Below are 13,614 nucleotides of genomic sequence, written 5' to 3'. Positions count from 1 at the left end.
TGGAGTTTCCTTCTTTCGACCCCAGTTAAGAATAGGCAACCAGGCTCCTTGATGGTTCCAAAATATTTGGAAGTGAACCAGTGCCTAGTTCACCCCCATCACCCTTGGTCAACAGACTCGGGAGACCTTGACATCATTGGCCCCGTTGTCTGATCTACCACTCACTCTCTCTCTCTTGATAGGTTCATGTTTTGGGTTGTCCACCTTTCTAGTCTTCGACAAAATCACTTAGTATCATATATCACCGTACCTTTGTCAAAACTTTATACATACATATAGGCTTCCTTGTAGTATTTTTGGCATTTTCTTGGAATTACACTCCCATATTGTTTTCATGCTGGTTGTACTCTTCAATCACATTGACCTACTTTTGTGGTCATTTGTCGGACATTAATAAAATTATCTTATCTCAACTTATCTAAAGTGACCCTGCAGGCAAGCAAGTCTGACTCCAATAGATTGCATCACTTGATTTAATGGACTCTACCTAAGCAATTAATTATAACTTTATCACATGACAAAAGCACAATTAGCATGCATCTAATGACCATTATATCTAACTCTGTAAATTTTCTAGTGTTTTATGCTTGACACAATCACTTATCACAATTCTTCTTCAATTAGCAATCAATTTCCAATATAATTTTAATCTTCCAACAATAATAAGCAATTGTAGATAGAACAAGAAATCAAATGCACAATAGAAGACAGCCAACAACAATAGAGACACAGTAGTTGGGTCAAAGACCACAGAAAAAACCCCACAAGGGGGAAACCCTTTCCAAATTCTTCTTCTATTAGATTGTCATCAAATGTTCAGCAGAGAGATACAATGTCCCAAGTACATCAAAAATGAATCAAAGGTCAAAGCCTTGACTAGTCCAATCAACCATCCAAGTATCCAATCAATGATGAGCCCAAAAAGTCAAAACTGGTCAAAAGTCAAATCTGCAAATTCCGGTCAAAGTCAACAGCAGTCAAAGATACCCTAACCAGTCTTGGTCGACAATCAAATCAGCCTCCAAAAGGTTCAGTCAAGGCAGCAGAAAACTCGATCTCTTTTGCTTAGTCAAACAGTCCCAAAATATGCCTTTGAAATTGGTCAACGTCAAAGTCAACCATGCAGTCAAAGGGCAGCCTCAGGTATGCAGTCAAACATGGTCAAAGTGCCCAGAAAAAATCATCCTCCTTGCTTCTGAATTGGTCCAAGATATTTCCAAAATCCCAAGTCAACCCATGCCCAAAATACCAAAACTTAACACTGGTCAAAGGCCCAAAATAGAAAGTCAACACAGCAAACAGAAATGTCTTCCTTCCTTTCACACATGTGAACTCGGACCTGCAAATTCAGAGTTGTACGAACCAATCAAGAGAAGATGTGATGTGTGAATGATGCCTCCAAGTGATGTGACATGTGGTCTATTTATATGAAGTTGATGAGGATGAATTTCCTTGCCCAGGCTGACTTGTAATTTTTGTGCAGTTGGGGTTCCATATTAAAAATGATATTTTTCCTTGTGCAAATTAAATTCTTCCAAGAGCTAGTAGGGTCCTCTCAAGGTGAGGAAGGGTTCCAAAAGGAGGGAATTTCTCCCTGAGCTGCCAAATTTCAACAAACTCATACAGGCTTCAAATACTATAATGGGCATCTTTGGCCTTCTATTCTCATAGCATCATTATTGTTCCATTTGTGGAAAAAATACTTAAATAAGACACGGTACTTAGTAGATAACATATACCACATATATCTAGACAACATATCAAGAAAATGCATCTAACAAAACATAAGCTGAGTGCAAAAACACTGCAGCATATATAACAGGATTTTTAAAACTATATCTTCTAAACTAACCAACTAAGATGAGAAATATCTACCTTCCTTCAGAAGCAAATGCAACAGACTTCTCATTTTGCAGTGTCATGGATGGAGGCAATGCAGAATTGGAGCATATGTTAGTGTTCTGATGGACTTTATTATCCCTTGTTATAATTGAGCCCCTACCAGCACCAACATCTGAGCACATGTAACACAATAATTAACAATTGCCAACTGAGATAAGCCCCATCTTTAGAATACTATTCTCATTTTCAACGTGAGCTCAAAAATATGGTTTATATTCAAGATATCCATGGCACTTAACCCTTCGAATTTCGAAGTGCAAGAATTAGCTTCTGAAATACATAACAGGAAATAAGCAAAAGCATTTTTCTTCTTTCAATGGATATCCTTCCGAATATTCCTTTCTTCTTTTATCCTTCTCTACTTTCATCGGGGATAAACAGTTCAGATAGAACACCGCACAACCACCCAGCCAAAGGTAACCTTTAAAAAACAACAATGGTGATTCCTTAGCCACCCAATGATACTCAGAGGAGGATTATCACTCATATAACATGTTTTCTATTCAAGATATTCACAGCACTGAACCCATGGATTGAAGTGTGAGAAGTAGCTTCAGAAATAAATGCCAGAAAATAATTAAAATTTTCTCTTTCCATGGATATCCTTCGTAAAATATTTCCAAACCCCTATGATATTCAAAGGATGATTATCACTTAAATAACATGGTTTATATTCAAGATATTCACTGAGATCAACCCTTTGGATTTTGAAGTATGTGAATTAGCTTCTGAAATACATGCCACCCAATAATCGAAAATATCTCTCTTTTTCCAAATGGATACCCTACTGTTATTTCCTTTATTCTTTAATCCTTATACTTTCAGCGGGGATGAAGTGTTAAGATAGAACAATGGACAACAACCTGTGCAAAGATAACCTTTCAAAAGCAATAATGATTATTCTTTAACCAAACATAATGATATTCAAAGGATTATCATCAATCAAATAATATGCTTCGTATTTCAGATAATCACAAACATTAACATTTGCATTTTAAGGGTGAGAATTAGCTTCTGAAATACATGCCAGCTGTCATGTCCCTTTGCAAGTGATCATCACATGACTCATTAGCCTATAAGATTCCCGTAGGCTATAGTCAAAAAAGGGAATCAATTAATTACTTAATGTCATTTCTAACATGATATTGACTAATTAAATTAAAAAGAGATTATTAAGTGACTTTTGATTAATTAAGGAATAAAACTTTATAAAGTCACTTTATATTATTGAGAGGGAAAAAGGTAAAATGGGGAGATCCATGGTATTTTGATAACCCATAGTATTCAGAGTCCTATAAACACTACCCACAGGTGGTGGGTAACAAACACCATAGGAGAGAAAAATAAGAAAGTGCTAATGCCATCAAGCATCCAATATGTCCCCACCAGACATTCAATGAAAAAGACGATGTGACTACTTCACATCACCATCATCTAACCCCTTAGGGGGGCTAGAACTATCATACATGAATAAGGTTTATCACTATCCAGATGAACAAGTATACTAAGATAACACTATGATGAGGTGGCAAAACCATCAAAATTGTACCGAGAGGCTAATTCGTCAATCAAAGGCATGCAAATGTGAGAGAAGCACCAAACATAATCCATCAAGCATGATCGTCCAACAAGGAGAAGTGAGTCATTTGCAGCCCAAAACACCAACTCAACCAAGAAGTAGCATTTCCAAGCAAAGAAAACGAGTGTGTGCCCCCAATCCAGGAAAACTCCAAGGTCCCAACAGCAAACTCCAATGTGATGAAAATCGCACTTGAAACCCCATGCAATATGAGGGGTAACAACAGGGAAATGATATTTTGATGAATCAATACAAAAATATCATAGTTAGGGCTTTGGTGAGGTACAAACTTTCCATTAACGTTTGGATGTGTCCCATTGACAAAAACAAGCATTTTGAATGCAAATACACCAGCTTTTAGGATTGAATCTATGCCTTTGTATTAGTGAAAATAAGTCGATGCCAAGAAACCAAACCAAGCTCTTCAATGAGGTACTGACTTTCCATTAATTTTGACAAGTGCCCCATTGCCAAAAGCGAGCATTTGGGCATCCCACTGCTAGAAATAAGCGTTTGGGCACATATAGGTATCTGTTAACACCACAACACCAGTCTACAACATCCCATTGTCGTTGCAGTTCAAATGGCCAAAATGGGCCATAAGGCCATTTTCAAAGGCACCTGCCAATCAATATAGACATGAATGCCTCGAGAAAATAATATTTCACATTCAAGAGGTGAATGGTGACAAATACAAAGGAATCAATCCAAATATTTAGATCGTTTTTGTGCCCTTGGGAAACTGGTCATAGCATTTGAACAAATGAAGATTACATTAATATTTATCAATATAATTAGTTAATTACAAACAATATCAAAATTAACATCATGACCAGTAGGAGGAAAACAAATGCAGATACAATTACTTAATATAAAAACCTGTTCAATATTCCAAGCTCCATTTGCCTAAATAAAAGCAGTAATCCAAGTCAGAATTCCATTTATCTGCAATTTGTGGAAAGGTAATCCTTATCATCCAATAATTCCAAAATAACGCAAAATAAATTCAGACCAGGGCCACTTTATACGATACTAGGGTAATAGATGCTCTGCCAATTCCAAATCTTTAAATACCCAACAAAGGAAGGAACCGATGTAATAATGATATTGATTATTTCAACCAGTACGGAGAAAATCTTAAGGAAAAGAAAATAAGCACGCAACTCTAAGAATATCAGGAATAATAAAGCAATCCAAACAGAGCATGGAAAAGCAGTTAACGTAAGCAGTATGGAATCCTAAGGAAAAGAAAATAAGCACGCAACTCTAAGAATATCAGGAATAATAAAGCAATCCAAACAGAGCTTGGAAAAAACAGGTAATGTTTCTGATATTGAATACTTTTAATTATCGATATAATTACAATTTTAGAGGATAATGAATATATAAAATTATGCAAAAACAAACTACAGAATAAGATTGGTTCTTATAATACCATATGAATTATGATGTTGCAAGTAGCTTCCACGACCAGCTGCTCGTTCTAACAATACACCTGCTTTTCCGCCTTGTCCTTGACTGCTAGCTTTCAATTGTGTATCTCCATAATCTCTATTGCTTGCATTCTGCAACAAGAAGCATGTAAAGAAAAGGGAAAATGAAGGTTAGATGATTCGCCTGATCGGTGCAGAGAACATTAAATAATACATATGTTAGCAAATCAAAAGGCAGAAAATATTTTCTTACTTTGATAATAGCTTGTGTTAATTTAATTTATGTTGTCTTATTTTATCTTCTCTTCATCAAGCAACTATCAAATCAAAAGAACATGAAGATCACAATAGAACACAGTATGTAAGCTATCAGCCAGGGCAAAACCGCTCTCTTAGGGGAAAACCCAATCAAAACTCTTTATAGAACCAAATCAAAAATGAGACCAGTACTTAACCAGGACTACCACCAAGCACCAAGTCAGCCCTCCAAAAGTATCTTCTTCCGAAGGGTCAAAGCCTTCCTTCAAAGTTTTTTCTTCAATGTCTTTCTTCAAGGAGTCAAGGTCTTCTTCAAGATGTTGTTGAGAAATCTATAGGGCAATGATTAGAGTGGTTTCTCTTTTCTTGATAACTGCATGTGATTTCTTTTTACTTTTTCTTACTTATTAGCTTATTTACTTATTATTATATTTGTATATCATCAAACAACTATCGAAACAAGAAGAACAAGAACACAGAAGGTAGGCTGCAAGCCAGGGCCAAAACCTCTCCACTTGAGAGGAAAAACCCGCAAATCTCTTCAATTGATGAATTATAAGACCTCTAGACTAAGACCAATACGCTCCAAGACCAAGTCCAACCCTTCCAGATGATGTGCTTCCTTTGTCCAAGTCAAACCCAGTCAAATCTCTTCCAGTGGCACAACTTCGACCTCCAACTTCAGAATTTTGGCCTCTACTGCAGGTCTGAAATTTTTGGCCCTCCCAATGGCAATTGTTGCCACATGTGTGAGCTTATTCTAGCCTCCCAAGACTTCTTCAGACCTTCACTTGGATTTCTTCTTCTTGTGGTGCTTGAGGATGGCCTAATGTGACCTTCACTGACTTTCTTTCTCTTCCATCTTCAAGATTGAACCTGCAAAAGAAAAATGCTAGAACAACCGCACAAACCCTAGCCTTCCTTCGCAAGTGTGAGAAAGAAATAGCCCAGAAACAAGTTTTCTTCATCCTTTTCCTTCTTCGTTGCCATCTTCTTCTTCCCCCATCGCTTGAATGAGTAAGTTGTGAATGTCTTCCAAGGAGGTCGAGTTCCCTCCTTTATATACGCTTCTTAAGGTCGACGTGGCTCCTCAAATTAGGTTGACTTGGTCTTGAAGGGTATTTTGACACTTTTAATGACAAAAATAATTTTCTTTACAAGTTACAATGTGCCCGATGGGGTCTTCAACTTATGACAATGACTCTTGACTTCTTGACCTAGTACAAATCCTAGAAGCACTCAATGGGTGCTTGACCTCTAAAATAAAAAACCTTGAGCATGAAACCCACGCTCCAAAAATAATAGTAATAATTTTTCTTTCATTTTACAATATACAAGAATCAAAAGTACATTTCATATTTATGAAAACCGAACCTAGTTACACATTTTTCAACAGATGTTTCCTTTAAAGAGTCAAAGTCTTCCTTTAAAGATATTTCCTTCAAAGAGTCAAAGTCTTCCTTCAAGATGATTCCTTTAAAGAGTCAAAGTCTTCCTTCAAAGATATTTCCTTCAAAGAGTCAAAGTCTTCCTTCAAAGATATTTCCGTCAAAGAGTCAAAGTCTTCCTTCCAAAGAATCAAAGTCAACGAGAGTCAAAGAGTCTTTTTGCAACTTGACAAAAAGTTTGGCTTCTTGCTTTAGGTCTGCAACTCAGCCTGCAATTTTCAGCCCTACAATTCGCACATATCCCAAGAAAATTTCGCAAGTGTGAGCTTGATTAGGTTAAAATTAGGGCTTCTTCTCTTTCACTTGGATTCTTCTTTTGTCTACTAGCCTTCATTCTTGATTTTCTTCTGATTCTAGGTGCAGATCGAACTTGGATCGATGAAGGTCACATTAAATCGAATTCTCCTCTAATATACACTCATCATGAGTGATCGAATGGGCTTCTTTCAGGCTGACCTTATTGGCAGGGTCGACTTGGTTTTGGGAGTCCAAAAAATGACACTTCAAAAACAAAATTAATGTTTTCTTGATACAATGTGCCCATAAGGGTCTTGTTACGCACCATTTTGTGTGTGATATCCCTAGGAGAAAAAATTTCTCCAAGATGATCCTTAGCCAGCAACCAGCAGCCCCTTGTAGCCACCAATTAGCTCGTTGTGCCATTTCTCCGCCACTGAGCCAGCGATGTGGTCTCTCATCCATCTGTCATGATCATATGTTTGAAGGTGGGCCTCCCAAACCTAAAGGTATGCCTTGTCATTTGGTAATTGAGTATTATAGTTTGCTAATCACGGATACTTATAGTCATGGATTAATGGGAGGATTCGGCGGAAAGAGTGGACTAGGTCTATGCTCTTGTCCCCTTGACCTCTTTTGGATGTTAACCTTGGACCCTAGTCCCGTGGGTCTTGGAATTTCTAAGTCTGACACGTTAGAAACCCTTCATGCACTTTACTGATTTATTCCTACCTACTTGTTCTATAAATTAACAAGTTATTTACCATGTAAATACTGGAAATAAATACAAATGCATGCTCAACACATTACAGATCATCAACTGAAGGAAATAGAAACAAGCACACAAGTGACACTGTTGTTTTTGGACTAATGTCCCCGGAAAAACCCAATGCGAGAAAACCGGTGTAGCTATCTGAGGGTTTGATTTATTAAGCAGTTTCATAATACAATCTGGGTGCCCAATCCGGCTCACCTAACAGAGAAAAATCCTGGAAATAGTACCTCTCCTTCAGAGACAGATGCTCCGACTGAAACCTCGGATAAACACTCTGGCAGCTCCTCAGCTCCAATCTGCCCCATGAAAAACCCCAACATCAGCCTCTAGGGACTACGTCAGCCTCTTCTGCCCTCTGCGTCAGCGTTCGCAGCAGTTCAGGTTGTTCCCGACAATTCGAGCTATTCCCAGCAATTCCGGCTTCTGCCCTCTACAGCAACTTTCCCGACAATTCCCGGCACTTCCGACTTCTGCCTTCTGCGTCAACTTTCCCAGCAATTCCAACTTCCGCCCTCTGCATTAGCTTTCCCGGCTATTGCGTTGATCCTCCCGGCACTATCTCTGCGTCTCTGCTTTTGTATTCATTGTCCCTCAGCTACAACTCCATATCACTCTCTCAACTTTCTCAGCAAACCCAGCCCCAGAAAGTCGAAATCTTGATCTCTTGGTGTGTTCTCCAAGTGACCCTCAAGCCTCCTCTTATACTTTTCTCGTTAACAAATCAACGGCCGAGATTAAGTCCCTAATCAATGGCTAAGATTGGATCTGGCTTGATGCATGACTTTTGGACCATTCTTACACAGTTTTATATTAATTCACATTAATATTTTAGTTTCCCTAAGTTGAGACTGAAGGACTCCATTAAAAATATTAATTATTTTAATATCTCCCAAACTATTTAGAATCTGCCCAAACCTTTTCTGGGTATTGGAGATCTCATGTGCCTTAGCCTCTCCACCAAATTTCGTGGCTAAAGCACATCCGATGCAACCCCAAATTAACACTCCCTCTTAGCGACAACTGCGCTCTAGCAATACTCACTGAGTATTACTCTGATCATCCAGCGTCGGTCCTTGATGCTAGGCATGCTGCCCATCATCTGTACTGCTGCATCTCGTACTGCCACCCATGGCTCTACCACTGCCATTGTTGCATCTGTACAACAGCTCCCTCTGCATCCATGCTGCTGCCGATGGCCCTGCCACTACCACTGCTGCGTCTGCACTGCATCCCCTCTCATCATGCTGCATCGTGCTGCCCATAATACCGCCACTGCTAACTGTTGCACTGCAACTCAATTACTGAGAAATAAGTAACTGATCTTCCAACTTTGACATCTCTGTCAGGCTAGAGACACTCCTGATGCTGAAGCTCCCTCTGTCGCTGAATAGTGCTCCCTCTCTGACCTCTGCATTGCTGCAACAACTCCCTGCATCTATCATTGTTGCACACCTCTCTGTGCCATCTTGCACTGGTGCAACACTCCCATGCCTCTCGCACTGTTGCAGCCTGCTAGCCTCGCGCTGTCCTGGGAATCCCGCACTGTAGCTCTCTCTGCCACTCCATCCTCATCCGTCGCTACTGACATCCGTCAGTCCTGCTACTCTTCGGGGCTCCCGTAGCTAGGTATAATCCAAGAGGTTGGGTACCTTGAGGGTCCTGCCCCTCATCTTCTGTAGTCCTCTTGACTACAACTCGATGTCTCCCCACTTTCTCTCAAGTGGTATGTGTGCACTCATGGCATAGTCATCGTCTGTCTCCACTTCCAACTCTGCCCTTGCTAGCACTGCCTTGATCTCGGAAGCCCTCCCTTGTTCTTCTTCCTCGGACACTCGGTAGCATAATGACCCAGCTCCCCACAGTGGAAGCATTCGACCTTGGAGAGGTCCTTCTTCTTCTGCTTTTCTTGCTTACCCTCAGATGCAAGGGAAACATCCACGTCCTCCTCCTTGATTTTGATCCCCTTGCCGCTGCTTCCCGCCTTGCTCGGCCTCTGATCTCTTCTTGGCGAAGAGCAGCCCACATTTCCTCCCAATTTGGAAGGGTCACCCTGCCCAATATACTCTGGACAAACACCTCCCAGTCTTCTGAGACTGCGTTCAGGATTGTTCTCACCATCAATTCTGGATCCAGTGTTGCCCCTGTGGAAGTCAGTTGATCCTGGATCTCCTTCAATCGACAGAGGAATGGATTGATCTGTTCTCGCTTCTTCATCTGGTATGATCGCAGCTGATTTTCTAGTAGCATCTTCCTCTGCACAGAAGTATGCTGATACAACTTGGTCAGGGCCTCCCACATCTCCTGTGCTGTGTTCTTCTCAGCAATATGTGTTACTATTTGATCCTTGACCCCGTCAAGGATGATACTCTTAGCCCTCGCCATTGCATCCTCGTACTTGTCATTATCAACTGGATCAACTGGGATAGCTATCATCCTCAAGGCGAAGTGCTTGACATGATTCCTGTCTAGTACAGATAAAGATTCTAGCCTTCCAGACTACGAAGTTTGAGGGTTTGTCCAGTCTGTCCTGGTCTCTTACTCTGTGTAGTGCCATTTCACTGCTCCTCTACTTCCCTCTTGGAAGTTCTTGGTGTGACTCCCTCTGAGCCTCGATTTCCCTCCTGGAAACGCTTCTGCCAATGTCGAGATGCCCCTCTCCAATCGTTTGTGCAACTACAACACTAATCCGGATTCCTTGGCTAGAAATCTGCCTCGGCAGCAACTCCCTCTACCTTGGCCTTGCCCTAGTAGGTATTGCTCTGACTACAGTACCCCACCAACTCCACTCTGCAACTTACCCATAACCTCCTAAACCCCTACAAATTGAAGGTTAGAGCTCCTAGGCTCTGCGCAATCCCGACACCGACAAATCAACAACCTCAGCCAACTGCGTCAGCCTCCTGGCCTCCTCGTGAGCCTACCTTTACCTCCCTCAGCCTCTGCGCTGCCTCTTCCTGGCTCAATCTTGATGACACAAGCACTGCGTCACCCCTTCCTTGCAACTACTCTGCTAGGAACAGCTTTTGTCACTCGGGATCGCTGCTTTTTTGCTATTGCTGCTATGTTCGGCTGATGTCCTCAGTTCTCCTGTGATCTGCAACCACGCTATGATACCATGTTGGAATTTCTAAGTCTGACATGTTAGAAACCCTTCATGCACTTTACTAATTTATTCCTACCTACTTGCTCTGTTAATTAACAAGTTATTTACCATGTAAATACTGGAAATAAATACAAATGCATGCTCAACACATTATAGATCATCAACTAAAGGAACTAGAAACAAGCACACAAGTGACACCGTTGTTTTTGGACTAATGTCCCCGGAAAAACCCAATGCGGGAAAACAAATGCAGCTATTTGAGGGTTTGATTTATTAAGCAGTTTCATAATACAATCTGGGTGCCAAATTCAGCTCACCCAACAGAGAAAAATCTTGGCAGTAGTACCTCTCCTTCGAAGACAGATGCTCTAGCTGAAACCCCGGGTAAACACTCCGACAGCTCCTCAGCTCCAATCTGCCCCATGAAAAACTCCAGCGTCAGCCTCTTCTGCCCTCTGCTTCAGCTTTCCCGGCAATTCCGTCTGTTCCCGACAATTCCGGTTGTTCCCGGCAGTTCCAGATGTTACCGACAGTTCCGGCTTCTGCCCTCTGCGTCAGCTTTCCCAGCAATTCCGGCTTCTGCCCTCTACGTCAGCTTTCCTGGCTATTTCGACTTTTGCCCTCTGCGTCAGCTTTCCTGGCTATTGCGCTAATCCTCCCGGCACTATCTCTGCCTCTCTACTTCTATATTCACTGCCCCTCAGCTGCAACTCCAGATCACTCTCTCAACTTTCTCAGCAAACCCAGCCCCGGAAAGTCGAAATCTTGATCTCTTAGTGTGTTCTCCAAGTGACCCTCAAGCCTCCTCTTTTACTTTCCTCGTTGACAAATCAACGACCGAGATTAAGTCCCTAATCAACAGCTAAGATTAGATCTGGCTTGATCCATGACCTTTGGACCATTCTGACACAGTTTTATATTAATTCACATTAATATTTTAATTTCCCTAAGTTTAGACTTAGGGACTCCATTAGAGCATATCTGATGCTACCCCAAATCAACAGTGGGATCTCTTCTACTGACCTTTGGGCTTTGGGGATGGTACTACATGGAAAACCCTGATTTTTTTGTGTGGTCCCGCTCCCTCATCCACATATATCACTCCTCTTCCACTCATTATAACCCCATTCATCATTTCTCCCACCTGAGTCCACATTCCTCCACTACGTCCACATAGGGTTATCCTACCCCCTCCCCTTGCCCACACCTTGGGTCAGCCCTGGAATGATGCCCCAGAGGTTGATGCAGCTAAAAAGAAAAGTAAAAACATAATTGGCCACATTCAACAGGAAAACGTACCACAAAAAGCAAAATATGGTCGGGACAAACACATTTAGCACGTGCCCAAAAGTCAATACATAATTTGTACTCCATTATCGTGGCCATCACCCTAGTTCCTATAGGCCCTAGATGAGCCTCCTTTATCATTCAGGAACCCATGATTGTCCCAACCCTTAATGGGTAATGAACCGCCCTACCCTAAAGGCGATATCCAGTGCTATACTTTACACATCACGCTGTTATTCTTTGAGCCCTGACCAGTTAATCAAAGAAAAATCATAAAAGACAAAAGGCATATAAAGAAGGGTGGAAAAATCAAGGTCGAGACACCTCATGCACCACAATTTCTCCCTCCTATACATTATATAACCATGTGTGGACTTCCCTTTTATTAGCTACACTCGTACCCCAGCATGTGGCCCAAGGTTGCCCCTTTTCATCCCCTACTCCATTCATCTCTTTATCACGTGCCGCCACCCTTTAATGGATGTACCTTGGACATACTATCCCCTTTAGAAGCAGAAACCACCTAATAGGATATTTGGTTAACCCCATCTGGAGCTTGGGGACATTAGCACATAACAAAGCCCACTATGAAAGGGCATGTCATTATGAAGTGCCCACCTGTTGTCCATGGTTTGTGTTGTCATCCTCTGCAAAACTTGTCTTCAGTTGTTGAAAAGGTGCAATTGGGCAGAAAAGTTTGCAGCCATCTGAAGGGTCACAGAAGCAGCCAAAGATTTTGATCAAACCTCCTCCAACGGGTAAAGCTTGGAATGAGCTTTCCAACGACATATGGAACTCCTCAAATGGACCCTGGAATCAAAAGTTATAACAAATCGAAATTGCCCTTGAAAACTAGAAGCCAAGGAGAAAATGTCTTAAGGAGGAATCCCACAAATCAGTGATCGGAGGTCCCAGCGGTCCACAAAAGACACCCTAAAGAAAAATTCGTGAAAAGAGCCATTAGTGTAAAGCGCTGAGGAGCACCTCGAAAAGCGTGACAAAGGAAATCAACACAAAACCAGGAGCAAGCGGGCCCTTTCTCTCTCCTCCAAGGGGGACACATGGCAGAATATTATTGGATCTGATAAAGACAGGGTGGTGTTGACGTGGCAGCACGGAGGAACGTGGCATGCTCATTTGGCACTTTCAAGGGTCCTTTAGGGGCATATCCAAGCGACATGTGTCACCCCCCAAGACGCGACACATGGCATTGATGATGTCACCAGTCCGCAATCGGGGGTAGCAGCACATGGTGCATCAAAATGGAATTCTCCAATAGCGAACCTCTGACTTGGGGGGCTCCGATACAAGGGTTGGCCCACAGTCACATAAAAGTTGATTTTTGGTAGCATCGGATGTGCTCTAGCCATGAAATTTGGTGGAAAGGCTAAGGCACATGAGATCTCCAAGACCCGGAAATCGTTTGGGGAAATTCCACCCGGATGGAGAGATATTAAAATAATTAATATTTTTAATGGGGTTCCTAAGTCTAAACTTAGGAAAATTAAAATATTGTGTATTAATATAAAATGGGTGAGAAAATTCTAAATAACGAGGATCAAGCCAAATCTAATCTTAGTCGTTGATTAGGG

The 13,614-nt window shown here is 41.4% G+C and overlaps 1 protein-coding gene across 3 annotated transcripts in view; it reads right to left on the bottom strand.

The window, feature by feature from the left end:
• Positions 1 to 13,614, bottom strand: part of LOC149256416 (uncharacterized) — a 160,492-nt gene that overhangs the window by 105,641 nt on the left and 41,237 nt on the right. For all 3 annotated transcript variants that reach the window (XM_089460742.1, XM_089460743.1, XM_089460744.1), the window contains 2 exons: positions 4,917 to 5,046; positions 1,876 to 2,014 (listed from right to left, as the gene is read on the bottom strand). In XM_089460742.1, coding sequence (XP_089316868.1) covers positions 1,876 to 2,014; positions 4,917 to 5,046 — 269 coding nt within the window. The remainder of the gene's footprint in view (positions 1 to 1,875; positions 2,015 to 4,916; positions 5,047 to 13,614) is intronic.

Source organism: Pinus tabuliformis, chromosome 7 (assembly GCF_031772625.1).
Source record: "Pinus tabuliformis cultivar Carrire ecotype Pingquan chromosome 7, CPIR1, whole genome shotgun sequence".
NCBI classification, from domain to species: domain Eukaryota; kingdom Viridiplantae; phylum Streptophyta; class Pinopsida; order Pinales; family Pinaceae; genus Pinus; species Pinus tabuliformis.
This window is presented reverse-complemented; position numbering and strand designations above follow the sequence as displayed.